Source organism: Athene cunicularia, assembly GCF_003259725.1.
Source record: "Athene cunicularia isolate RWA chromosome 10 unlocalized genomic scaffold, athCun1 chr10_part1, whole genome shotgun sequence".
Classification (NCBI taxonomy): domain Eukaryota; kingdom Metazoa; phylum Chordata; class Aves; order Strigiformes; family Strigidae; genus Athene; species Athene cunicularia.
In genome coordinates this window covers 4,524,010-4,551,459 of record NW_020799112.1, presented here as the reverse complement: position 1 = coordinate 4,551,459, position 27,450 = coordinate 4,524,010, and the positions used below count along the sequence as shown (strand labels likewise).

Here is a 27,450-nt window from a genome sequence, read left to right as displayed (position 1 = left end):
TCAGATGTGCTTTCTTTTGTCATTGACCTTTCCAAATCACTTCAGGAATACACTGTTAGCGAAGTGCTGTGCAGAGAAGCCCAAAACTTGTAATACATAAATACGAGATTTTTCACAATTGAAATTACTTTTTTCCCCAGCAGATTGCTGTTGTTAAAGCCAGAATTTCTGTCAGTGCTTCTAGTTGTTAAAGCTTGAACTGTATTTAAATATGAGAAATATATCTGGCAAAGCAGTTATCATGGTTTGAGGTCAGAGGGCAACTGAGCACCATGTAGCTGCTCACTCACTCCTTCTCCCATAGGAATGGGAAGGAGAAAATACAACTAAAGGCTCCAGAATTCAAATAAGAACAGAGAGGGTTGATTCACCCATTATGGTCACAGGCAAAAGACAGACTCGGTAGGAAAACAACATCAGTATAATCCAAACACCACCACCACCAGCACTTAACAGAGTAGGACAGCGGGAAGTATAACCATATCTTAAAAACACCTTCTCCCCCCACCCCTCCATTCTTTCTGGGCTTAACTATGCTCCTGGTTTCTCCACCTTCTTCCTGAGAATGGCGTAGGGAACCAGGGGATGGGGTTGTGGTCAGTCCATCACCCATTGTCTCTGCTGCTCCTTCCTCCTCAGGGGGAGGACTCCTCACACTCTTCCCCTGCTCCCACATGGTGTCCCTCCCAGGGCAGACAGTCCTCCATGAACTTCTCCAACGTGAGTCCTTCCCACAGGCTGCAGCTCTTCCCCAACTGCTCCAGTGTGGGTCCCTCCCACGTGTGTCAGCCCTCCCAGCAGTGAATTACAACAGCGGGGGCTTCCCACAGAGTCCCAAATTTATTTGGGCGCAGCCCCTGCTCCGGCATGGGGTCCTCCCCGGGCTGCAGGTCGGCATCTGCTGCCCCGGTGACCCCCACGGGCTGCAGGGCACAGCCGGCCCTCTCACCACAGGCTGAAGGGCAGACCTCCCCATCTTTCTTCTCTCTTTCACTGACCTCAGTTTGCAGAGGTGTCTCCCTCACCACAACTCCTCACAACTCCCATTCTTCCTTCCAGGTTTCCAATCTTAAATACCTTACCACAGAGGCGTGGCCACCGTCACTACAGTTCAACCTTGCCCAGAGCCGAGGGAGCTTTGAGAAGCTTCTCTCAAGGGCCACTGCTGTAGCCCCCTCCCCTGCTACCAAAAGCCCCACCACACACACAAACTCAGCACAGCAGTTCATGACCATGGATGTGCATAAAAGTATGCTGCCTCCCAGTCCACTATCTGATAGGGTGCCAGATTATTAGCAACTACTGTGTGTGCATGTGTGTATAAAGAGGGAAGAATGTTAGTTTTTATCCCAAATCTCGGGATTGCTTGCAAAATACATCTCCTCTGCCGGGTTAATGCTTCTATTTTCTTTTGATCAGCCAACGATACAACTGACACAAAGCAGTTGTTACGCCATAAACCTTGTTCTGGTTTTGTCTGTCATGCATTTTAAAGGGGTAAAGGTATTGTACCACATATACCAAAAGTGCACATTGCCTTCTTTCCCCAGTGCCTGCTCATTAGTGCTACTAGTATTAAATCTGCCAAAAGGCCCAGATTAGTTTTTTTCTAATATGTTATAAAATGGTTAGAAAGAAAGTACTTGATTTGCAGGAGCTAATTAATTCTTTGTGTTGTGTTTTGTTTTGTTTTTTTCTTTAGATCTACCATCTTGCAACAGCAGTTCAACCGAACAGGGAAGGTGGAGCATGGCTCTGTGGCACTACCAGCTGTTATGCGTTCAGGGTCCAGTGGCCCAGAGACTTTCAACATTGGCATCATGCCTTCTCCTCAGCAACAAGTCACAATTGGTCAAATGCACAGAGGACATATGCCCCCGCTTGTGAGAAGCCTCCTTGTTTTGTATTTGAAACTTTTTTGCATTTGAAACTTGTCTGTGCAGCAAGTAGTCAGAAACAGTATGTTGTTCATATTACTAAGAGCAGGAGGAGGATATTGACTGTGACTTCCTGGCTGTCCTACTAAACATATGTTTTGAACATCCCTTAGATATTTAGGATATCACATTCTGACTTACTTCTTTGTTTTCTTTAAAAAGCCAGCTCTTCTGAGTAGTTAAACTAGCATTTATGGGTTAGGAAAAAAAGGTTTAAAGACTGGCAAAAGTAAGCAATTTTTAGAAAAAGGCTTATGTTTATCTTATCACTAGCCCACCAGTTTAGAATTTCTTAGCAGGCTTAAAGCTGATGCTGAATTTTCTCATTTAAAGTAAAAGACTATCAAAAGCCCTAAACAGGCTGTAGGAATATAATCAGTGCTTAAGATCATGACATATCACTGTAAGTGTAGTATGTGTAGTGAGTTGACTTTGGCTTATTGCCAAATGCCCATTGAGCTGCTTTTTCTCTCCTGCTCAACAAGACTGGGGGGGTGGGGAGGGGCAGAAATAAGATTTTAAAAGTTTTATCTCAACATAGGTCAAGATAAAGACAGGGATATCACTGATTACCTTCATGTGTAAAACAGACTCAACTTGGGGAAAATTAATTTTTTGTCAATTAAAATAGAGTCGGATGGTGAGAAACTGACAAAAACTAAAACACCTTCCCACCACCCCCTTGTTTTATCCAGACTCAACTTTACTCCTTAATTCCTGAATACTCCCAGCTCCCAAGAGGTCAGTTCATAACCACCCCTTTCTGATGCTTCTTCCTCCTCAAACTTTTCCTCAGCTCCAGCATGGGTCCTTCCTATGGGCTGCAGTGCTTCTGAATAAACTGGCTCCAGTCTGGGTCCCCTAAGAGGTGCAGTTCCTTTCTGGAGAGCCTGCTCCAGTGTGGGTCTGCCATGTGCAGCAGTTTCTGTCCTGAACCTGCTCCAGCATGGACTCTCCATAGGCTGTAGTTTCTTTCAGGGAAATAACCACCTGCTGCAGTGTGGGGGCCTCTGTGGGCTGCAGCGTGGATTTCTGCTCCAGCATGGCCCTCTCTGCACACTGCAGGGAAATACCTGCTCCACCGTGGTCTCTCCCACGGGCTGCTGGGGAATCTGCTCCACTGCCTGGAGCACCTCCTCCCAATCCTTCTCAGACATTGGTGTTTGCAGGGTAGTTTCTTGAACTTTTTTCCCCCCCTCGCTGCCATGTGATGTTTTACCCTTTCTGACTGACGTTTTCCCAGAGGTGCCACCAGCTTGGCTGCTGGCTCAGCGGTGCCCTGCGGTGGGTCTCTTGGAGCTGTCTAGAACCAGCTGTGCCTGGCATGGGGCAGCCCCTGGCCTCTTCTCACAAAGGCCACCCCTGCAGCCAAAACTGTGCCACAGACACCCAATACAGATAGCCATCCTGCTTTGCCTAAACCCCTTCAGTTTTCTGTTAGCTTGTGCATCTTGGTAGCAATTTAGTTTTAGAACCATCCTTGATTACGTTTGTAGGCTGTTCTAGGAAATCAATGACATCCTAGAAGCAAATGCAGTTTTCATGTTCACGTTTTCAGACTGCAAGTCAGTAAGACAGTTTGGTGGTTTTGTGTTTGTCTGGTGGGCATCGTTTGATCCGAAGAAGTTCAGCATTTTATAAATGTGTGCAAGTAAAGAGGACTATAAAATAGCATAGGCAGAATCAAGACTGAGAGGAGTGTTCGAGAGCTCTGCTTTCTCTTTTACACCAGGAAAAAGCTAGCTGTCTGAAATGGCCTGGTGTGATTGCTGGATTGTTGTCAGTCACTTTCTCTTCATGCATATGTAACATCTGCTTGAAGTGCCATTTAGAACACAGCACACAGCCACCTCCTTGTTTTGCCTTTCAGACCTCAGCTCAGCAGGCCTTGATGGGGACTATTAATACCAGTATGCATGCTGTTCAACAGGCACAAGCTGACCTCAGTGAAGTTGATAACCTACCACCTCTAGGGCAGGACATGGTGAGTTTTTCTAATTCCTCATAGAAATGGATCTTAATGCTTTGGGTTAGACAGTGGTATCACTAAAGCTTTTAAAGTGAGAGTAAAATTTTGTGCTCTCTTTAAAGAATGAATGTACAGTGTTCCACCTCACTCTAATCAGTCTCCTGAGATTAGATGTAGCAGACTTCCTTGCATAACCATGTCTGGAATCCTGTTTGGTTTATGTGCATGTGTACAATTAAATACAAACTATGGCCAGTATTTATGGTGGAAGTGACTGCCTCCCAGACACTTTAAAAATAAGAGCAGAATATGGTTCTGTTGTTCTTGATCAGATTAAGGTAGGAGGACAGATCAAGAGACTATTGCTTATGGGGAACTGCCAGTCAAGAGTGTTTAGCCTTCATGGGTGCACTGTTGATGGCATTTCAGCTGTTGAAATGTGATAGCAATTCTGTAGTGAATGATTCAGCGAAAGAAAATGCTTGCTTGGATATTTCACTTTAAGGGCTTGGTTGTTCTCTGTTTTCCTTTTAAATGTTCATGAAGGAACGGGAGATTTACATAGTATCTCCTCTTACAGAAACTTACTGCAATCCTTAATTCTTGGTTTTGTTATTGCTCTTCAGGCATCAAGAGTATGGGTTCAGAACAAGGTTGATGAATCAAAACATGAAATACACTCTCAGGTTGATGCTATCACTGCAGGAACTGCATCTGTTGTTAACCTTACAGCAGGTAAATTTCAAGGGAAGGATTTCCTTGCAGTATCCTAGTTATTTATCAGTCTAATTCAGGTAATGTAGGGACTGAGTATAGGACAGCTGGAGAAAAATTTTTTTCAAAATACTCCCAATAGTTAAGTGCATTGATGTGGGGAACAAGCTTTATGTCCCTCCCACTGCAATTTTTGTATCTTCAGTATATCTGGTATGACCATTGGTGATGATAAAATGTAGCTTATTTGAGTAAAGCAGAGAGTGTTTGCAAGGTTATTACAAAAAAGCATTATTGATCTGACAGTTGTTAGAAAGAAATTATATGTTTATTGACAGTGGGTTTTTTCTTCAGCAAATTACAAGTTGAAGGAGCTGTGAGTGGCTTACAGAGGTCAATACTGTATTACCTTGGGTTCCTTCAGTGTTGAAAGATAGCTGAAACTGTGGTCTTCTCAGCAAATTGCATTGAAGGAAGAAAAATTGTGTTAGAAGATAAATTCTCGTAGAAGAAATGTAGAAGTTGGAAAAATTATAAGTCTATGTTTTTAAAGTGATAATGAAATTACTCAGTAGGCAGTCCTTGGCTATCTTGAAATGTCTCTTTTGTCTCTCAGCAGAGTGTAGTTTGTGGTAGCTGCCTCTTTTTCCTGTAACCACTAAAGCATTCTGATCATGAAAAACTATTTGCTCTACAGGGGACCCAGTTGACACGGATTACACTGCTGTGGGATGTGCAATTACAACCATCTCTTCCAACCTCACTGAGATGTCTAAAGGTGTGAAACTGCTTGCTGCTCTCATGGATGATGAAGTTGGAAGTGGAGAAGACCTCCTGAAAGCTGCTCGAACATTGGCCAGTGCTGTCTCAGACTTGCTGAAGGCTGTGCAGCCTACTTCAGGAGAGGTGAGTAGATGGAAACTTCTCAAGTTTCCTCTTTGAAGAGCATGGCTTTGGCTTTTTTTGAGACATGTTAGCTTCTAAGCTTCACCTGCTCAGTGCCACATAATGTCCCCTGTACAAGCAGTTCTTTGGACTACTTCTTATTACTACATCTGTCTCTGTCTTTATGCCTTTAAGTCTTGCACCTTGATATTAGAATGTTCTGTTATATGCAGAGGTTAATTGATTTGTGTAATAAGTAGTTAATCTATCTGGATACTGTATTCTCTTTTAGAAACATTTCAAACAGTACTATAACTCAGTTTAATAGGAAGTGGAGAGGCACTCCTTTTTTTTTTTTTTTTTTTTTTTTTTTTTTTTTTTACTGTCTTTGTCTACTTTGATATATAAAATGAGAAGTTAATCCTTCTGTTGTAGTTTTCCAGAAACGAGATTAGTACTGACCAGGCTTGATCAGTTTGTTATGAGTTGGAGTCTGCAGCCCATTTGCCTTAGATCTCTTCAGGTATTTATGTTTTGAAGAACATGAAATCTCCTGATGTTTCAGATTGGTTGGTATATTGACTGTTCATCCTTAATTATCCTTGGATTTATTGCAGCAGTGTCTATTCAGGTTCTTCAAAATTCTTTACATGTCCTCTGGGAGCACGTCTGATGAAACCCCTGAAATATGAGTGTGCAGTTGTTTATGTGGAAAAGTAGATTTTTCCAAAGTATTTCGGTTGTGTAATTATTTTTTTTTAGCCACATTGATTGCATGCTAATGCAGAAGTTCCTTGAGGAAATCTAAAATTCAAGTAAAGCTTATTTTCTTTGAATTAATGTATTTTACCATTATATTTTTCCAGCCTCGACAGACAGTTTTGACTGCAGCTGGAAGCATTGGACAAGCAAGTGGGGAGCTACTGAGACAAATTGGAGAGAATGAAACAGATGAAAGGTTCCAGGTAATGAGAGGGTTGCTTGTCACTGTCAGAACTGTGCAGCTTTCTAATGAGGAGGCCGCTGCATAAAACCAGGCTTCCCGAAGTGAGGTTAGGCAATGCTAGATTTGAAATTTCTCAGTGCTAATTGAGGTTAATCCATTATGAAATTGTTTTTAATTACACAATCAGAGTGTGCTGATTTCATAGGAAACCCTACTTCATTCTGTGCATCATAGAGATGCTTTCTCTTCATGGAGAGCTGTTTGCACTGTACTCCCCCCTGTGTTTAAAATGCATGGCTCATGCTGTTTGCATACCAGTCAGACTCTTGCTTTTCAAATTCTACTCTAGTTTTTACTTTCATCACTACCTTCATCATTGGCTTCATTTGTGGTGACTTTCAATACCTCAGTGTTGTATGGGTAACATTTTTTATAGCTTTCCTGTAGGATCTGGAATTGTCATTCCATTTTACAGATGGAAAATTGGGCATAGAAGTCTAGCGATCTGCTAATCTGAGATACCCTATGATCTGTGGATCTCTCAAATTCTTGACATTGTGTCACACTTGATATGTTTGAATCACAGTTCCCATTTGCTTCAGTTGCAGCAGAGTGCAAGTTATATCGCACAGTGCCAAATCAGACACAGAAAATAAGGAACAGCAAATAACTTTTTAAAACTCTGCCTGTCTTCACTAAGTACACTGTATCAGATGCAAGATTATGATTGAGTTTTCCAGGGCCACATGTAGTCTTATCAATTGTTCTGAATGCTGTAGGGATTTGGTGGAAAGCAGTATATTAAAGGTTGCACATGCACACAGACAACTTCAACCATTGCCCTTCTTCGTGTTGCACTGTCTTTGCAGGCTAATGACCTATTATGCCATGTATTTATGAAGAATGAATGAATGTTTATTAATAAAGAATGAGTATGTCTTCTCATTAAATTTAGTGGTTTTCCCAGAAGTGTTTGCTTTATCTGTTTGTATGCTTGTAAACCAAAATTTTACATAACATTTTGGTAAACTGAGTAGAAGAAAATTACTGTAATTAAAACATAATTTATTTAAGATGATTAGTATTATCAATTATCAAATCATAATGCCTGTATGACAAACTGCTAATAGCTAACACTGTTATTAAAACCATTGTTCTTAAAATGTTCTGTTAAGAACATGTCTGGATTTTTTTCACTGAATGCCAAGAGCAGATTTGTACCACAACCAAGGGGAAGTAATTTAAAGCCACAGATAGATTTCTGGAGTGCACTGTATGTAAGATGTCTGCTAATACAACTAACAGGCCACTTTAAACACTTGATCCACTAGTGAATCTGCCTACAAATTTCATCAGAGTTCTCATTTGTGTTCCTAGTGGAGTATGTATTGTGGCCCTCTCTTTCTTGGCTAAGAGAAAGAACCTAAACATTCTGATAAGTGCTATGGAGTGTCGGAGAAGGTGGGTAAGGAGAGGGATGGTTTATCATGTTTTAATACCCTAAAACCAAAATGAAAACCGGTGTTCTTAATTTTTGAAATCCAAGGCTTACTTTCTGCTGTGAAGTTAAAATTAGCATAAGTGTATCTGTAGTATCTTTTTACAGGAAAACCAGGTCATTTTAACAGTAGAGGCATTAGGAAGACTCCATCCCACTAAAAAACTGAGCTATACGGAATGTAGCATTTTAAGTGGGGAAACGGGAAAAAAATTTCTGAACTTTTTCATTACAAGAATTAACACATGACTGTGTTTAATTTTGCAGTTTAAGAGTTAACTAAATTTTTGTATGAGGGAGAAATGTTCTGGAATTAAGACCTGTTTTGAGTTATATTTTTGAGCAATAATTTATAGGGCTGTATTTACATCATGGACAAGGAAATACTGTGGTTGGAAATGGCATTTTCAAAAATGGAGTGGCAGTTGTTGTTACTGTTAAGAACAATTAAATACTTTAATTAGTATTAACTCAAGTACTGTCTATCTTCAGCACTTTGCTCTTTGAGGTTGTCATCCTTATTGCAGATATTTATCACATGTTTAGTGGTGACCTCCAGATGTTTTTGTACTAACAGTGTGTTCTGAGGAAGTAAAGATAAGCACATTGCAGTTTGTGACACGGATTTGTTCTTAAAGACTCTGAGAGAATTCAAAATTTGACAGTCCATACGCATTCAGTCCAGTAACTTTGATAATGTAAATAGAGGAATAGTTATACTGAGAACAGAAAACTGTCGAGTTTTCTGAGTAGCAGTCATATTTGCTGCTTTACATTAAACTGTTTTAAGTTTTCATACAAGAGAACTTCTTACCTTCAGAAAACTTGATCTTAATATATAGAAAGTATTTACTATTTTTGCTCACAAGACTGAGTTTTTCCTTTATTTTACCAGGATGTTCTGATGAGTCTGGCCAAAGCTGTTGCCAACGCTGCTGCCATGTTAGTGCTGAAGGCCAAGAATGTAGCACAGGTCGCTGAGGATACAGTCCTGCAGAACAGGGTCATTGCTGCTGCTACACAGTGTGCACTCTCTACTTCCCAGCTTGTGGCTTGTGCAAAGGTGAGGCTAGTAGTGATTGTGAGGTGACAAGGCATCGTTTCAAGTGTATGCTTCTGTGCATTTCCAGCAGTCTCAAGCAGTACACTGTGTTAATATCATAGCTCTAGATTTATGCAGTATCAAAGTTGATTAATAAATTGTCATGTATAGCAGTGGCAATCAGGAGTGCAGAGGATGTGAAGTGTTGCTGTAATCTCCAGAGAAGGTTCCACAGATAACAGAGCCCATCTGATAAGTTACTAATATTGACAAAATAAAAAAGTAAAAAATATTTGTTCAAGAAGCACAGTTTGTTTGGGGGACTATGTAAGATTTCTAATAAAGCCTAGAATTAGGGTGGCTTCACCAAAGCTAAAGCTAAGTAATTAGAAGTTGGTATTCTTGCTGAAAATAGCATCAATTTGGTGATCGCTGACATTAAATATATTTGCACTAATTTACAGTAGCCCATTGTTTTAATAGATCTGTTGCTTTTTGCCAAGTACTGATTTTCAGTCTAAGCAAATTACAAAGGAATTGAGATCAGACCTCAAATTCTGAAGTCTGCAATTGGATTGTCATGTCTTCTGCAGCCTTTTTTTCCTTGAAAATAAATAAATAAAAGATTTAATTTTAAAAATGAGGTAGTTTGCGTTTCCTACTTGGATGCTGCTTTTGAAGTCTGCAGTGTCATCCTTTGCAGGGAAATGGGCATTTAACTGTTACGAAATCTCTAGAGGGTTTACATTAAAATGAATAGCCAATATTAGGTATTAAACATTCAATATTTTCTATTATATTTCTCTGGCTGCAAGGGCTTTTTGTAATGCATATATATGCATTTTCATTATTTGGACTCGATGTTCTTGCTGCTTGTGAATTTCTTCAGTTGGCATAAGACACCCAGTGGCATCCTGTTTTCCTCGTAAGATATGCATAGTGTTCCCATTGCTAAAAGCTGTCTGGATATGCCTGAACAAAATGGGGGAGGGTTGTTTCTAATGTGTAGATTACAGGGTTTACTACTTGTCTTGTGGCTTCAGAAGTAGAATGTTGTTTGCCTTGTGCCAAGCACTACTTTTATTTAAACAAACAAAAGGCTGATATAAGAAGGCTTTACAAGACCAATTTGAATTTATATTTTATTTTATTTGGAAATCCAGGGTACAGAAGTCTGCCAGTGGATGTAGTTACTCTGGAGGAGTTTGGCCCATGCCTACCCTCCTGAACCACTGTCTAGTGTTTTCTCAGTTCAGTAGCTGCTGAAGAAGCATGAAACAAGGTGTGAGCCTCTATTCTCAGCACTGAGATTAAGTTAATGATATTCAGAGCCCGGATTCCCAGTCTAGATGTCTGAAGCTACCATTTTAATACTCACTTTCAGAGTTTTCTCTCTGAGGAAAACAGAGAGGTTAAAGATTAAAAACTAATGTTGTAGAAGTTTCACTTAGTAGTTAGGAAATTTGCAAATAAGCCTTCTCTGAATGCTTTGTGTCATTTCCCCATGCAGGTTGTGAGTCCCACCATCAGCTCTCCAGTGTGTCAGGAACAGCTGATTGAAGCAGGAAAACTGGTAGACCGTTCAGTGGAGAACTGTGTGAGGGCCTGCCAGGCTGCCACGGATGACACTGAGTTACTGAAACAGGTCAGTGCAGCTGCCAGCATCGTCAGCCAAGCCCTGAATGACCTCTTGCAGCACGTCCGCCAGTTTGCAAGCAGGGGAGAGCCTATTGGACGCTACGACCAGGCTACGGACACCATCATGTGTGTCACAGAGAGTATTTTCAGTTCGATGGGAGATGCTGGTAAGTGTCTCTAATGGACAGTCACTTTTCACAATTCAGAGATGTGCACATTTCAGATAATGCAAATAAAAAACCTTCTATGAAGTGCACTGTGCTTCTAGGCTAGTGCTGTCACAATGGCTAGTCATTCAACACGTAATATTAAATTAGCGAAATGCACGTATCTGTCAGACAGAATGAAGATTCTGTGAAAACGATCAATATCATGCTAAAGGAATACTGTAATATTTTGTCTGTTTTCTCCAAATATGAAGACAGGTACCTGGTTGGATACTTCCCAGTGATTGCTTTTATTATGCATAGATTTGTTGTAGGTCTTAAAACTTCTGTTTTTTCCTGTGATGTTTCTAAAATGTGCAGCCTTTAGAACCAACCAGATCTTGAGATGTCTAACATATAAGTGGTCCAATATGGATTTTTAGTAAAGAACCTGTGAATTACTTAGAATGGTGACATTTCAGTATTTATAAATGTTATGAAATAGCAACAGTGTGAAGGGGCAGTATCAACTTGAAATCAAGATGATTCATAGGAAGTTTAAAACGCAATTAGTTTTGAAAAAGCAGTTACGATTAACATTATGGTTTTGGGTTTTTTCTTTAGTGCTACATAAATGCAAGGACAGGAAAGAAAATATTTCAGTCACAGTTGTATTCACATTACAGTCAATATGAACAAACTAATCTTTTACTGTAGAGTCACCTTGGCTGTTAACGTGTAAGAGGTAAAACTTTAAGAAGTTTCTTTTTAAGGAACTGTCATTTCAGCCATACAGCACTCTTCTAGAGGAACGTGTGCAAGGAAATAATTACTGAAATTCTCAGTGTATTTTGTCCCTAGAATCTTCTTTATGAGTGAATTTTCTTTTCTGAGTGATTAGAATTTTTAAAAGATGCACAGGAATGTTTGATAAACCACTCATTCTTTGCACAGAAAGCTGTGAAAAAAGTTTTCTAATGTTCCGTAGCTATCCTAAGGAATTTAATTGTGGTCGATGTGCACAGGAAAGCATGTAAAATTTTATGTTTAGCTGTCACTTACAATTCAGCTTCTGTACAGAAGGATGCAGTAGAAGAGATGATCTTGTATGTTGATATCTTGTATATTTTCAGTCTATATATTCAGTCGAATATCTTGTTGTGCAATATGTAGTTTTTGGTATAAGGCATTCAGATTCTAGTCTGTATTTCTAATTTATCATTGCACTCCTGCGGTCGCAGTTTTAACAGTAAAGAGACTTTGGCTTGTGATTGCTGTATTTTACTGCTCAAGTAGGTTATTCTTTCTGTTTGATTTACTTGCTAAATACTGTGAGAAAGGGCATTTAAAGGTATTTTCTCAAGTGGAATATTTGGACTGGGAGCTGCATTCGCCATTATTGGTAAAAATTTTAATTGCAAAATTACATACTGGGAAATAGTTGAAACTTTAGGGTTTTTTGCCTGTGTCTGAGCAGAGGAGCATGGTAAGAAGCCATTTAATTCTGAAGCCCATAAGTCACCTTTACACATGAGAAAAATGCTGCTTTGGTTTTCTTTCCCATTATTTTTTTAAAGCATTTGAAAAGAATGAAGCCTGTGACTCAAAGGCATGTTTCTTGATTTGATAACCTAACAAAAGCCAAAGGCTTTATGGGTTAAAGTCTATTATGAAGGAGTTCAAGTGATGTTTTAGTGACCAAATGAATTTGCTCTAGAAGTGGTATGTATCCAGTTCAGAAGCACTGCTGTTTCATCTCTGTGCTTCACCATGACCAGAACATGAGTCCAGTGTCTCAAATATACACCTTATTGTTGGCCAAAACCAGGTAACTGGGGCTGAGTCTCTTCTGACAGAGTTCTTCATTTAGTTTATATGAGAAAGAAGGTAATTCCCCAAAAGAAAAGGTGAAAGATGGGTAACTTTAATAAAGGAGTGAAATCTTGGCTATAATTTGAAAGCAAAATTATTAGTCTCCACTGGGCCAGGAGCTTCCTTGAACTGTATATTCAAAACTACCTTAAAGTATTGATTTTTGGTTTTTTGTCTTGCTATCTAGAATGCAAATACTACATTTTTTCTTAATTTCCACTATAGTGGTTTCCTACATTTGTGTTGTGATCCGAGATTTTGTTTATGAAGCTTCTAAGTTACAAACTATTTGTGTATTGTTTTCAAGTCAAAATAATGCTTCAGCAAATCTAACTTTATTTTCGTCTTGTTGAGATGACATTTGAAACCAAAACTGAAATTCAGAGAGAAGGAAAGTAAAAATATAATTGTCCACCACAGGTGAGATGGTCCGGCAGGCCCGGGTACTGGCTCAAGCCACTTCTGATCTTGTCAATGCCATGAGGTCAGATGCTGAAGCAGAAATTGATATGGACAACTCTAAGAAACTTCTGGCTGCTGCAAAGCTCCTGGCAGATTCTACAGCTCGCATGGTTGAAGCTGCAAAGGTACCAGGAAAATCAACTAACTGTCAGCTTACAATTGCCTGGTTATACACAAAGAAGAGCTGGTATGTCGGATATTATAGAGAGGATCTGGCTGATAGTAGGGATGGTTTTTCTTATCCTGTAAATGTTCTGCATTTAATCACATCCTAGGTACGTTCAGAAAAAAAAAAATTATTAGTTACCTGGGGGTTTTTTTTGGTTTTAAAAACATTGTTGCACTGCCTTGCTCGCCTGTGTGCAGGGTGGTCACGAGTCAAGTCATCCAGGGCAGTTACCACCAGCCATAACCACTGTGATGCAGTCTTGTACCAATCTACCAGTACAAAGGGAATGACAAACCCATTGCAGTATCTTGCAAATATCTCTTACAAAGGCCACTAAAAAAGCAACTCTGCCTCTGTCTTAGGAACAGTTTTCTCATCCGCCTGGGGAATCTTGCCTGTGTTGTTATGCCCCCAGCCCCCCCTCTCCCAAGAGAGGCAAACACCTAACTTTTCTTTCCTTCCTGTGCTAGAAATCTATTTAAATCCACTAGGGAGGAATATGTTCTTTGAATTGTTTCCCAGATCCTGCACTTAAATGATTTTTACAGATCAGGGCCAGCTATTCTGCTAGGGCTCTAGAAGGTCCATATGCCTGGCTACAGAGCATATCCTTGACTTTCCAGTACTTTCTCAGACTTCAAATGGAGAAAACTTACTATTTGTCTAGGTTTGGACTGCAGTTACTGAAAGGCATGTTGAATTGGGAATTTTAAAACTATTTTTTTTTCAAAACCTACATTCATTAAAGTATAGATCATAGTGGAAGCAATTTACAAGAGGCTTTTTTTCCCAAACACCTGTAGTATATGAAGCAAATGTTCAACTCCCTTTCTCAAAGTACTTAACAGATACAGTAACAACTTTGCACTAGCGATAATTTTTCCACTTTAAAGCCTTGTAACATTCAAATGTTCTTCTAACTTTGGTTAAGATGATACAAGGAAAATAAAGGCTGATATAGCAGATACTAAGGCTTGATATTCATCTACATTTTCTCCAGGAACTTATTACTAAGACTTATGGTTTTTGATCTGAAATTTTGTGCAGGGAGCTGCAGCCAATCCTGAAAATGAGGATCAACAGCAGCGTCTGAGAGAAGCAGCAGAGGGACTACGGGTTGCTACAAATGCAGCTGCACAGAATGCCATCAAGAAGAAAATTGTCAACAGATTAGAGGTTGGAAAGTAGATTTTTTTGGATTTTCACTTTACTCCATTTTGATAATTGGTATCTGTAGATAATTTCAAGCAAGTGGAAATGTATATTTCAGGAAGAGTGATAAGCACAGAATGATAATGTAAGCTCAGTTCCAGAGTACAAAGCTTGGAATTAAGAATGCTATTACATGATACCGTAGTCCTCAGAAATTTGAGAAACTTGCATCTCTGATGTAGTAAAGTGGTATAAGAATTTGACTCGGAAGGCATTTGATACTGGCTTAGTCATAAAAATTAGAACAGCTGAGGTTTCAAAAGGCTGAGCTGAAACTACTCCATTACTGTTTTAATCTGTCTGTATGATCTGTCATTTACACACAATATCCTTTGGTGGTTTTATTAGTATATATGACGGAGTTTCCTGTAAATTTCCGTACAAAGATATGTTAAATTGCAGCATATCCAATTAAACTGTTAAGTTATTCAGAGAATCAAAGAGGCAGAAAGGAAAGTGAAAAGATACATCGTATCTAGTAGCAGAGCCAAGGGGGAGAAAGGCAATTTACCATGCACTAAGGATAAAATATCTCTGAAGTTTGTCCTGTAGGCAAGGTTTGATCTTCCCATTCTGGAAAAAAAAAAAAAAAAAAAAGAAGCCTTTCTTAATTCCTGGTTTCCAACTGTGGTTTTACAGTAGTCTGATTCAAGTGCAATGAGATTAGACAAATGAGGAGATCTAAGTAACCATGTTCCAGAAGTGCATTTTAATTATTGTATCTGGCTAAAACAAAATATCAGAAATATTTCAGGAAATAAAGGCTGATGTTTTAATTTTCTAACTGCATGCAGAAAAGCTTTATAGAAAGAACATTCTGGTTTGCTGTTGTAATATATACTGCCTTACAAAGGAGTGAAATGTGTAATGATGAGAATGAAACTCGTGCAGTGGGCCAGTTAAAGAAAAGTATTGCACAATATGTTGAAATACTTCAGATAAATTGTTACATTTTTAATTTTGTAATAAGGAGAGGTTGATAATAACACTCCTAGATATTTGAAGAACATCTTCTCTGTGCTTTTAGACTCAGTAATACCAGTATTTTATACCTCTGCATCATTTTAGTATCTTTGCTTTTGCCATAGAGCAATCTCAGTAGAAGTTGGCTCCCTTGAGTCTGTGGTCAGAGGTGTTAATGTAGCAGTGTGAAGCACTAAATGTACTTTGCCTGTTTTCTCTGGCCTTCTTTGTGTGGAGCTAATTGATTAGACCATTTCTGCTCTCTGTAATTGACTTAGTGATGTTGCAACCTAAGCTATGAAGCAGTAAGAGCTTAGAATTCTTCTGGTTCCACCTTTTTCTTTATTGGCAAGTTAGAGATGAATAACAGTGTTCAGCTCATTTTCATCTTGAGAAGAGCAGTCATGGGTTTCCTTAAGGCAAATCAAATTAATCAAGGGATATAATGTATTAATTTGTCAAAGCTGTTACTATCAATGTTACCTATAATATATATTTCATCCTGTGAATTACTCAGACTTTTACCACTGATTTAACTGTTTCTTTTTCTCCAAAGATTGCAGCTAAACAAGCTGCAGCTGCTGCTACTCAGACTATTGCAGCTTCTCAGAATGCAGCTGTTTCGAATAAAAACACAGCAGCCCACCAGCAACTTGTGCAGAGCTGTAAGGTAAACATATCACAACTCACTGACATAACTCTTGAACTTTGCTTTCTGGAGAACTAAAGATGGCTTTTATAATAATACTGTTGCAACCTCAAAAGGAGTTTTAAAAGAAAAAACCCACCAAACAAGCAAAACCAACACCACATTTTGTATTATCTGTAATTTCTATGCTTTACTGTATGAACAGTTTTGAAAAGCTGAGCTGCTGTGAGTACCACCTAGTACTTCGCTGTTAAATGCCCCTGTGACCAGCTTACTAGAAAGGACTGACAGGCTTATATACCTCAGCACGTGTCTGTTGAGTAACAGCCAAGTACCTGAAGCAAATGCTTTAAGTAAAAGTTTTGCTGCAAATCAGTCAGCAGTACTTACATGCAGAGCTGTGCTAGAAGCTCTGTGTGGAGGGATCCAATTGCTCAGATATTTGCACGCTGGCAAGAAGTCTTGGCCACACGTTCAGCGCGTGAGTGTGCTCTTCAGCAGGCCGGTAGCTCTATGATTATCAGAACAGGCTGTTGAATGATGCATGCAGTGAAATGGGACTGAGGTTTGCTATAGAATAAAGGTAACCTTTGAATTTTCCACGAAAAAGGGTTAAGTAGCAATCGGTCATATAACTAAGAATACTGATCCTGTCATTCTGATGTTCAGCCTACAAGCAATTGGGGCCTTAAATGTCACTGTGAAAAGTAAGCTAGACCTTACTATGGGGTTAACGGGATTTCTAGCTTGAAGTTAAAGCTGCCAAAACCACAGATTTTAAGGTATGCCTGAAATCAAGCACATTTTTATTGTTCCAAGCTGGAATTCAGAGTCTGGTGAGAAGCTGTTCTCTTTTGTGTTTAAGCTACACTTGGCAGCTTAATTTCTAGCTCTGACTAATGTTGCCTCAGGGTTTTTAAAGAAATTGCATTTAAACAAAAAAATGAGAAAGACAATAGAATGCAAAAGGGTTTTGTTCTGGTTGGAAGAGCAGTTTTGTGAGGAACAAGAAGAAAACCATTAAAGAAGGCATCGTTAAAAACCACGTTAACATTCAGCAATTATTTCTTGTCACAGTGGTAATCCTAAGAAATGTTGGCATTAGATATGGTAGCTCAAGTACATCTCAAGATTGTGTTTCAAGCAGCTGCTATTTCAGTATGAATTTAAAAAAAAGCAAGCTGATTCAATGTAGTGTTTACAGTTCATTCTAATTTGATCTTGCTGATGATTTATTGAATAGCAGAGAATATCCAATACCTACTTTTTTAGGGGAAAATAATTTGTATTGCACTGCTGAAGTATGTGTTATTGTGAAATGAATGGATAAGGAGTATCAGTCTGAGCAGTCCAGGAATAAAGTTTTAGCAATACACACTTCAGAGTGCTCCAGCCAAACTATAAAGTTTGTACTGTTAGAAGTCAAGGAAAAGTAGGGTGAGGTGCTTCCTTTGGGAAAAGATGGTGTTTTTATGAAAGCAAGACATTCTCTTGAAAAATCTGTCATCTCCAGTACTGGCATTTCAACATGCAAAGGAAGTAATTCACAATACTTTGTGTACATAATTTTGCAGAAAAATCTTAGGTTGTCTTGTACAATCTTTAATGAGTAGCTTGAATAGAGATTTCTTAAGTAAAAGCAGAATATCTCTGAAAAATCCTATCATGTATTAATTCATTTCCATGGAATCCAAAGTGAATTTTGTGAAGGCACAAGAGTATTCTACCTGTGAACACTACGGGCTGTCTTTAAGGGTGGTGGGGAGAGGGCTTGCTTTAGTGTCAGAGGATTTGGAGTTTTTATTTCTCTACTAAAATCTTTTCCCTTTTTTTATTATAGAATGTTGCAGACCACATTCCTCAGTTGGTGCAGGGTGTACGAGGAAGTCAAGCTCAGGCAGAAGACCTTAGTGCCCAGCTTGCTCTAATAAATTCCAGCCAGAACTTCCTTCAGGTGAAGTGTAGTAGATTCCATCAGAGCAAAAAGCTTTTTTTTAAATGTTTTTGTATGTTTTTATTTGTGATAAATAAGTAGTAAACTGTTAAGAACCGTGTAAAGAGGTTCATCACTGTGAGCCATAGCTAAGGAGAATTTAGTTCCTCAAGTCATATGGCTGAAGTATCTTGAATTTGTGGACAGTGCCAACTGCCAAAACTGAGGATAAATGTAACAAGAAAATTGAAGTGTCTGGAGAAGAAACATTCACTGCTGTAGCACTTGCCTTCTGGGGAAAGAGTTTAAAAAACAAGATGGAGAGAATTCAGCATCTTTCTAAGCAGAGATTTGAATATGTGAGATGATGTTGTAACCTTTCTTAGCAAAGGTAAAGTTAGTGTTGCATCAACAAGCTCCAGAATTCTTCACAAATAAAAGGGAATATTACCATGTTCTCTTAGTTGCTCGCCTGCATATGTGATGGGTCTTGGTTGAAGTTTTGAACAAAACACAAAAATTGAATCTGTGGTTCTTCCAAAACATCTTTAAAAAAATAGATAAAATATTGAGCATTGATAACAAAACTGTGGGTTTATTGTTGACATTACAAGAAACCAATTCCCCATATATTGACATGATCATTACTTGGCAGCAGTTAGTCCTGCCTTAAATGTGGAATGGAAATGAACCCTTTCGTTGGTTGCTGTTAGCAGGTTCTTTATGTTCTCATATAGTCAGAGGTATGGCAAACCATGCTCTTGCTCTGCGTATTTTGCTACATGATTCCCTTTGGAGTCACTAAAATGATCCATCTCCCCTCTGGCTGTATGTGTGTACCATGGTGAGACTAAGCAAAGTGTTTTAATTGTATTAGCAACAAACCCTATGAAGAGTCATTGCTTGAATTACAGTTTTCAATATATAGAATTCTGACAGAGTTTAGTATTTAGAAACATTGAAACGAATTTGGCATCTGTGTCCTTTGGACCTGCTCGTACCACATGAATGCTGACTGGCAAAACTCCGCATTTAAATATTTTTAAGTAGTCTACGTGAGTACTCAAAGACTTCAGGCTAACATTGGTACCAATGAAGCAGTCATTGTACTAGTAAATCAAAACTGAGTCCTGCTGCAGAGGACATTGCAATGTGGAATTATGACAGGGTGCACCATATGAATAAAAGGCTGGGATCTAAAAGGTGCATAGTTAAGGAGCAAGGAAATGCATGAAGTGGTTGTTACAGAAAATCTAGAAACATCATGAGTGTGTGAATGGAGGAAGCAGTTTGTTTATTGAATCCTAAGCCACCTTTAAAGAAAATCAGCTAGTAAAACCAATTGTGTTCACTGCTTTTCTTTGAACAGCCTGGAAGTAAAATGGTGGCTTCTGCGAAAGCTGCAGTCCCCACTGTGGCTGACCAAGCAGCAGCAATGCAGCTAAGTCAATGTGCAAAGAATCTTGCTACCAGCTTAGCTGAGCTACGAACTGCCTCCCAGAAGGTAGGTAAATACTAGTTTTAATCGGTGAAAGCAAGATGGCTTGGATGGTGGTCACAGGCTCCCTCCTGCTTGGCTCAGTGTATCTCCCCCAAGGGAGTGACTCATGCCCAGGCAGTGTTCACTGCTCAGTTTTGCTTTTTGTGCAGTTTGCTCAGACTCCCAGGTGGCTTCTGTGTCATAATAGAAAGGGGAGGGAGGTGGCAAGAAAACTGAAAAGATTGTGCTACCCGTTCCATACCAGAAAGGCAGAAGATGGGTGTACACAGAGCATCACATAGCTCTGAGCTCTGAAGGAGAGCAGGGACAGGGGAGCGTATCTCATGCACCCGCCAAACTGGGGAGAACCCCAATACAGCACTGCTGTGGTCAGTGTTGTGATTGTGAATTGGAGCTATCACCCCTAAAATTCAGGGAACCAGAGGCTGTCTGCATTTCATACATAGATTTCTAAACTATGTATGTGTTTACAATAAAAGTATAAGTGGAAGGTCTGCTCTTTTTCTGTGTACGCTGAGGCCCAAAACCAGGATTGCAGCATATAGATGGCTACACCTGAGCTAATGTTAAAATTTCCAGCTCAGGTACTTCGTGTGGGTTGCAGCATCAGAGGGTTCCGTGTGACTTTAGTCACGATGCGTAGTTAGACTTTGTCAAAGGTGAAGTCCAGACAGCAGCAGTTACTTTCTCAGTACCTGGACTGCCTAGTGTGAAGGTATGTGTACACAAGCTAAGTGCGTTACATTCACATGGGGGCTCTTAACACTGTGTTATTCTGTTCACAAGCTGAGAATATTGTGCAGGAGTTTAGAATCCTTGATGTTTAGAATCCTTGATCCACTTTAGAAGTGCCCACAGTGGCCTCTAAAGTCACGAGAGCAATAATTTGGTAGGGGGAGATGATATCTGCAGTATTTATTATTTCTGATAGTGGCTTACACTGCTAACAGTGATTGATCTGATTTCTGAATAGGCTCATGAAGCGTGTGGCCCAATGGAAATCGATTCAGCTTTGAATACAGTCCAGACACTCAAAAATGAACTGCAAGATGCGAAGATGGCAGCTGTGGATGGACAGTTAAAACCTCTCCCAGGAGAAAGTGTAATTGAGGAAGGATGTTCTTCATTTAAAAACAAACGAACAAAGTTAGCTGTTAAAAAGTTTAAGTATTAGAGGCAAAATAAGTCATGAGGCTTTGGATAATGATGATGCTGATAGGATTTTGCACTAATTCTGTTTGAAAGAGTATATATTCTCACTACACCAGAAGTGTGTTCTGTAGCAGAATTACTGACAGCACTGTACAAATTACAATTTAGTAGCAACAATGTTTCAGTCTTGTCAAAAATAATTTTATTTTCAGTAGTGACAAAGATGAGAATTCAATAGTTCTATCAGTCCTGGTAGGCTCAGAAAGTGAAATATTTTATTTGGTAAAAACCCCCTTCTCAGATGAAGGTATTGATTTCCATTGTGAATTATAAAATAGTTTTCATATTACCTAATATGTTAATTTATTTCACATAGGAGAGGGAAAACATACTGTCAGGTTTCAGAGAAACTGTGTGTATGTTCACTAGCTGAAGTAAAAGGTTGTTTTTTGTGGAATAAGAAATTTTTAAGTACTATTTAAAAAACAAGTGGGTTTTAGTTGAGCTTAAACAGTGTATTTTGTCCTTTGCAATTTTTCACAGCTTGAGAAATGCACTCAGGACCTGGGAAGTACATCTAAAGCAGTTGGTTCATCAATGGCCCAGCTGTTAACTTGTGCTGCTCAAGGCAACGAGCACTACACAGGTAGTGTTTTATTCATCTTTCTGTGAAACCTTTGCTTTCCATAAAATATTTGATAGAGGGTTTTCTTATCACAAACTACTTAAATCAAGGAATTACTTTTTTTTATGCTGATAGTAAATTGTGGCAAGTTACTAGGAATTGCTAGCGTGAATCATGCTTCATAAAAGAATAACCTTGCAATCTGCTGTGTGTATATAATCAGAATAGATCAAGGCATCTGTTGTTTTTGTAAATACATGCCACTGAAACTCTGTGAAGGACAGAACTAAAATGTAGTGCAATTTAAAGGTCAGTGACATTGGAAGTACTGCTATGTCCTTTCAGAAGATTAAAGGGGTCTGTAGGTATTTTTTGAACCACAGGATGCAAAGGTATTTGGTGATGTTTAAAACAGTATCTCTTACTAGATGTTACCAGTTTAGATATATAATGCAGCTGGTCTCTCTGTCTCATTGATCATATTTGCATAGTTTGAGTTAAAGCCAATAGGGAATGTGGGCACATGGATTCTGCAATTTGTTTTTGTACCTGTACTTTTAGAAACCAAAACCACCTTAATAAGAAAATGCTCCTTGCAGAAAGGAAAGAGATTTACTCTTAGATGGTAAAAATATTCTGTCTTGTTATTTCTTTAAGAAATGAAAGCTGTTGATGCAAATGCTACTGTAGGACTTCTGAAAAATATTACTGATAAAATGCATTATGACAATTACCACTTCATTGGATAGAATTGCATCAGGGCTATGTAACTTACAGTTGCTTTCATTTGAAGCTAGTGTAATTGCATTAAGATGGCACACATTTCTATCACATAATTATGCAGAAGTTAGGACTGGGTATCTGGTGAAGGATGCAGATACTTGCAACTGATATCAAATAATTAAATCTCGTAACTCTCTTAACATTAAACTATAAGACCTGTTTGGTTGGGAAATCCTACAAAGCAGTGAGTTCCTTTTCAAAGCTCATATAACTATTTTCTATCTTATTCTCTCTTAGTATGCAAAAACTATTGTGTGTTCAAGCAAGCACTTGAGTGTTTGCAGATATTATGACATTCTGCTCTTTCTCTGTGATGAAAGTTCTTTACAGCTTATATTCACTATTTAATAATTCCCTCTTGTCTGCAACTGTCACAGTAATTTTCTTTTCATTTTATACCGAAAGTCATTGTAGAGGACAAAAGCAGCACCAAACAAACCAAAATAGTCAGACCTTTGTATTTTGTGGTGCTCTGATAAATTAAGTTGAACTTCAAAGATGCTTACTGGTACTGTAAATAAAGGAAACAAAACGTGGGTATTTCTTCTGAAATTTTCTTTAAATTAAGAATGTAGTAAGCTCTGTGGTTTGTCAAATAGAAAGGTTGTAACCTCAGCATAGGCAGTACTGTTTCTCTGCCTAGCTTATCTTTACTTTGACATACAATATCACTTGCTTTTTTTTATCTTCTAATGTTTCATTTTAAAATGTTCAGTTAATCAGAAGAAAAAATGTTAAAAGGCACTGGTGTTAAAATGCTAACATGGCTTCTTTGTGGGTTGTATTTCACTCAAAATATGCTACCTACATTAATTGCATAGTTGTTGACTAGACTTGCTAATTAAGGTCTTTTAGAAGACTATTTTATATTGTTTTTCTTTAGGGGCTGAACTAAATCTCAGAAAAACGGAACCAGTATTCATATGGTCATATGCCTTAGCACTTGAGCTGATGAATATCATGTAATCTTGGCCAGACAGGCCACAGAATCTAATTTCATGACATCCTCTCTGACTTCATTCAGTTATTTTTATGTGCTTGTACTTGCACATGTTAGGTTATATCCAGTTGTATCATCCCTAATGTTCTCTTATTTTTTTTTAATTGCTTGAACTTAAGCTATTGATGTGTTTATTCTTTAAAAAAAACCAAAGCTGCATTTTCAGAAGCAGCAGAGGTGCTGTGGCTCTGAAGTAATGTACACTGTTCTTGCAGACAATCACTTCCCCCATAGCTTGGAGTATGAGTTCTTCTGCATTTCCAGGTTTTAGATTTTCTTCTTTTTCAGTGCCTCACTAAGATGTAGTCAGTGACACAGAGCTGTGCCTGGAATGCGGTCTTTCACTACAGGGACTTTTCTAGGCAAATGATGCTGCCTATTTCAAATGTGTTCATGTTTGAAGATTTTCTTTTAAACTGCATTTGCAATGTTATTTTGCAATGGGATCATTACCTGCAAAGTCATCTGTCATTAAATACAAAGACCATCTTTACTAACAGAATACTTAATGAAATCTAAACATAGGAGTTGCTGCCAGAGAAACTGCTCAGGCTTTGAAGACTTTGGCTCAGGCAGCCAGAGGGGTTGCAGCATCTACCACTGACCCTGTGGCAGCACATGCAATGTTGGATTCAGCAAGGGATGTCATGGAAGGCTCTGCTATGCTTATTCAGGAGGCGAAGCAGGCCCTCGCTGCACCGGGGGATGCAGACAGTCAGCAGAGATTAGCCCAGGTAAGTTGGGCCCTGAGCCAGTTACATGACTTATCAAACACCCAGTGACATTACTTAGAACACAGCATTAAATATTGAGAGAGAACAACAGAAAAACAAAACTGCACGGAATGTCAGCTTCCTGATTCCTTCCAGCAGCTCTCAGATAGTAACATCATGCTTATGTTAATCAATGCAGATAGCGCAAAGTGGGATATTTTAGTCATATTTTAGAAAAATAAACTTGTACAAAGATGCAGTTACGTGCTTTTACCCACAACATACTTGATTAGGCTGCTTGACTGCAAAAATGAAACAACTGTTAAACTGATCATTACCAAGTGAAGAATCTGTATTCATGTTATATTCAAAAATAGAAGGCAAGTTTTCTACACATGTGGCACCACTGTGAAGACTTAAAGGAGTAACAGGTTCTTTTTTACTGGTGTGAAAAGTTCTATAATTGGCCTGTATTTTCAATAATTTCTTATGAGGAGATGTTTGTTTTAATCAGAACTTTGAAAACAGTAGCATCCAAAGGATTTCTGTGATTAGTATATGGTTAACTTCAGGGGCGTTATCCCAGGTTCCAGGAGCAGTTGTGGAGCTGACCTGCCAACAAACACTTATCCTATCAGATGGGTGAGCGTAGACAATGACTACTGCTAGATTACAAGTGAACAAACCAAGTCAGTCACAAGCCTCAAAAATGGTCTTGTTAGAATCAGAATGTAGGAATTAGGCTTTGGAATATGCCTCCTATTACATAAATGACCACTTAAGCCTTTCTCAGTAAGGATGTGTTTACTTATGTGTTGTAGGTGGCAAAAGCAGTGTCTCACTCCTTGAATAACTGTGTGAATTGTCTGCCTGGACAAAAGGATGTGGATGTGGCCTTGAAGAGTATTGGGGAATCTAGCAAGAAGCTCCTTGTTGATTCGGTAAGATGTCTTTTAATATAGAAATAAATTTCAGATAAACAAAAAGCAGATCTGGCTTCCTCACGTCAAATTATTATTTAGTAAATGTGCCCTAAGTATACTTCATGAAGTTTTGTTTAAGTTTATGCAACTTTAAGTAGCTGGTTTGGCCGAAATCTGTTCTTCTTGTTTATGGGAAAGGTGAAATGTGTCTTGTGGCATGTGAAGGCAATATTAAAGTTGTCACACATCACCATTAGCTTGTTTTTTTGAAACTATCAACTGTGACTTAACATTTTGAAGAATATGAAAATGAGAAAATTAAAATCCCTCTCCCACCTAGAAGTGATTAGTACAGTTTAAGGAGTATTGTGGTCAGTGAAAAAATGGTGCCTCTATGGATGTTTTTTACAAGGAGAAGAATTTTTATATTTCTGTTTAACTGCATCCATGTCTGAAAAACCCCTTTGTGCACTGGTAATTTTATAGAAGGTTATATGATTTGAACAACTTTATTGTGCACCTACCAGTGATCCTGCAACCCTGTGAATGAAGGAGGAATTGTATTTTAATATGTTTGTGAAATGCCTTTTGGTAAAACCAGGTCAGGAGTTTAGAGTCATTGTGAAGAGCTACCAATGACATGTGGTGTTCTGGAAAGTCTGTTTGTGGAAGCAAATGATGACTTGGAGACAAAAATTCTCCATCTTTTTCCCCTGAGTTCATCACTTCGAATTCATAGTTGAACCGTAAAAGCTATCATCTTTGGTGTCCCTTGAAAGGCCTACATACTTGTCTGTCCCTTGAAAGAAACAGCAGGACTAAGGTTGCTGTATAGATTTCTGGTTGATAGCTGTTCCATCATTGGACTATTCTGCATTCAGAACTGAATCACTAGCAGTCCAGTTGCAGTACTCCATTCTGGCTTGTATGTGAAGCTCACATGCATTTAGTGGTCTTGCATTGCGTTGAACTTTCCAGTCATGAAGAGCTGGTGTGGTGTGACAGACAGTAAAATATGGCACTTGGTCTCTTACAGCTACCTCCAAGTTCTAAGTCATTTCAAGAAGCTCAGAGTGAATTGAACCAAGCAGCAGCAGACCTGAATCAGTCAGCTGGAGAAGTCGTCCATGCTACACGGGGCCAAAGTGGGGAACTGGCTGCAGCTTCTGGAAAATTTAGTGATGATTTTGATGAATTTCTTGATGCTGGTATTGAAATGGCTGGCCAAGCACAAGTAAGATTTTTATCTTGCTTACTGGGACCAAGAATTATCTTTGGCATAGTATCTTGTGGTGCAGTATCTTGGTTAGCTAGTGTGAGTCTATACAGATATGATGGGTGATGTTTGTTAGGAAGCAGTCATCTGTAACTGGTTATCTGGATTGAAGTCAACTCAGCATTTGTATTTTACGCAGGGTACTGGTCTTTGGTCCTATGCGCAGTCAGAAATATGACTTTGTACTCCTCTGTCTAGTTTGGGCTGTTAACTAATTTGAACTGTGTATCTGAAGGTACAAAGGTGTGCTGAGCCTCTCAAAACTTGTGGAAATGGCTGCTTCTGTTTTGGTAGAACTGCCATGGAGCTTAATTTTTATGAACACGGTTCAAAATTTAGCACCTTTCTTTGCTAATTTTCAAATGCTTTAAGTAGGGGGAAGAAGAGATGCGTTTAGAATCCAGACTTAATATTGCTCTATGGTGCTTGCTGCTGTGCACCTGCTACAGAGTGGAACAAGCATTTGAAGAGGGCTGGCTAAAATGCTATGGATCTGACAGTAAGCACTTGGACTTTAGTGATTTAAAATCTGACAGAGTTCTGTTCTGATGAACTCAGTAACAATCAGGAATGTTGTCACGCATTACCTAGCTTATTCCTAGTATTCTAGGTACTCATTTGAAGTCAGAAGATACCTCCTTCATTCTGTCTTACTGGGTTTATGTCTACAGAATTACACAGACAGGTCATTTGAAGATGATTTAGCGTAACAAATATCAGCATATACAGAAGGGTCACATACTAGGATAGCAAGGAGGACTTGCAGAAAAAAGAATCTGCAGACTGTTTTGCTCTAGTTAGTAGGAGGAACTTGCAGACTTAAGAAATGGTTGCTAAAAGAAAACTAGCCAGAAGGTCTTGAGTGTGCCTGCCAGACCTTTGAAGTTTATTATGGAATATCCCTACAGAGCATATTCTTTGTAGATAGAGCTGAGTAGAGAGATTGGACTGCTTATTTTTCTCCATCAAAAATTAATCATTTAGATTCCAGATCCATGAAGTGAGTTAGGCACCAAATATCGTTTGGTTCTCTGAAATTGAGTAGGAATTAGGTGCCTTATTATGTTTTTAGCCATGGGCCTCATTGACTTTTAGAATGTTTTGTTTGAGGCAATTCAGTGAAGGCAGAGGTAGAAATGGTACTGCAAAGAGCTACTTGAAAAGAGAATTCCATCTGCTGATGACCTTGTGGGCCTTGAAGATTTGCTTATCCTGCTGACATAGGGGGTGATAACCATCTTAGTTATTAATGGCTGTCCTTGTCTAGTTATATGGCCTGAACAGAAGCAACACCAGGTATTTTGGATGCCCAGCAAAATGTCAGAGTAGGGAGAAAATACAGTGTAAATACAGGGTAAAATATGGAATCTCTTTACATAAAACCCTGATCAGACTGTTACAATGAATTTGTTTCTACTGATCATTGACAGAAGAACCTAGTC

The 27,450-nt window shown here is 38.9% G+C and overlaps 1 protein-coding gene across 2 annotated transcripts in view; it reads left to right on the top strand.

The window, feature by feature from the left end:
* TLN2 (talin 2) overlaps nucleotides 1-27,450 on the top strand; it is a 202,094-nt gene that overhangs the window by 109,138 nt on the left and 65,506 nt on the right. For both annotated transcript variants that reach the window (XM_026856212.1, XM_026856213.1), the window contains 17 exons: nucleotides 1,703-1,883; nucleotides 3,808-3,921; nucleotides 4,533-4,641; nucleotides 5,318-5,526; nucleotides 6,372-6,470; nucleotides 8,845-9,012; nucleotides 10,502-10,796; nucleotides 13,068-13,234; nucleotides 14,326-14,454; nucleotides 16,010-16,123; nucleotides 17,943-18,056; nucleotides 19,405-19,539; nucleotides 20,510-20,638; nucleotides 21,232-21,334; nucleotides 23,622-23,830; nucleotides 24,631-24,750; nucleotides 25,769-25,966. In XM_026856212.1, the coding sequence (XP_026712013.1) occupies nucleotides 1,703-1,883; nucleotides 3,808-3,921; nucleotides 4,533-4,641; nucleotides 5,318-5,526; nucleotides 6,372-6,470; nucleotides 8,845-9,012; nucleotides 10,502-10,796; nucleotides 13,068-13,234; nucleotides 14,326-14,454; nucleotides 16,010-16,123; nucleotides 17,943-18,056; nucleotides 19,405-19,539; nucleotides 20,510-20,638; nucleotides 21,232-21,334; nucleotides 23,622-23,830; nucleotides 24,631-24,750; nucleotides 25,769-25,966 (2,593 nt within the window). The remainder of the gene's footprint in view (nucleotides 1-1,702; nucleotides 1,884-3,807; nucleotides 3,922-4,532; nucleotides 4,642-5,317; nucleotides 5,527-6,371; nucleotides 6,471-8,844; nucleotides 9,013-10,501; nucleotides 10,797-13,067; nucleotides 13,235-14,325; nucleotides 14,455-16,009; nucleotides 16,124-17,942; nucleotides 18,057-19,404; nucleotides 19,540-20,509; nucleotides 20,639-21,231; nucleotides 21,335-23,621; nucleotides 23,831-24,630; nucleotides 24,751-25,768; nucleotides 25,967-27,450) is intronic.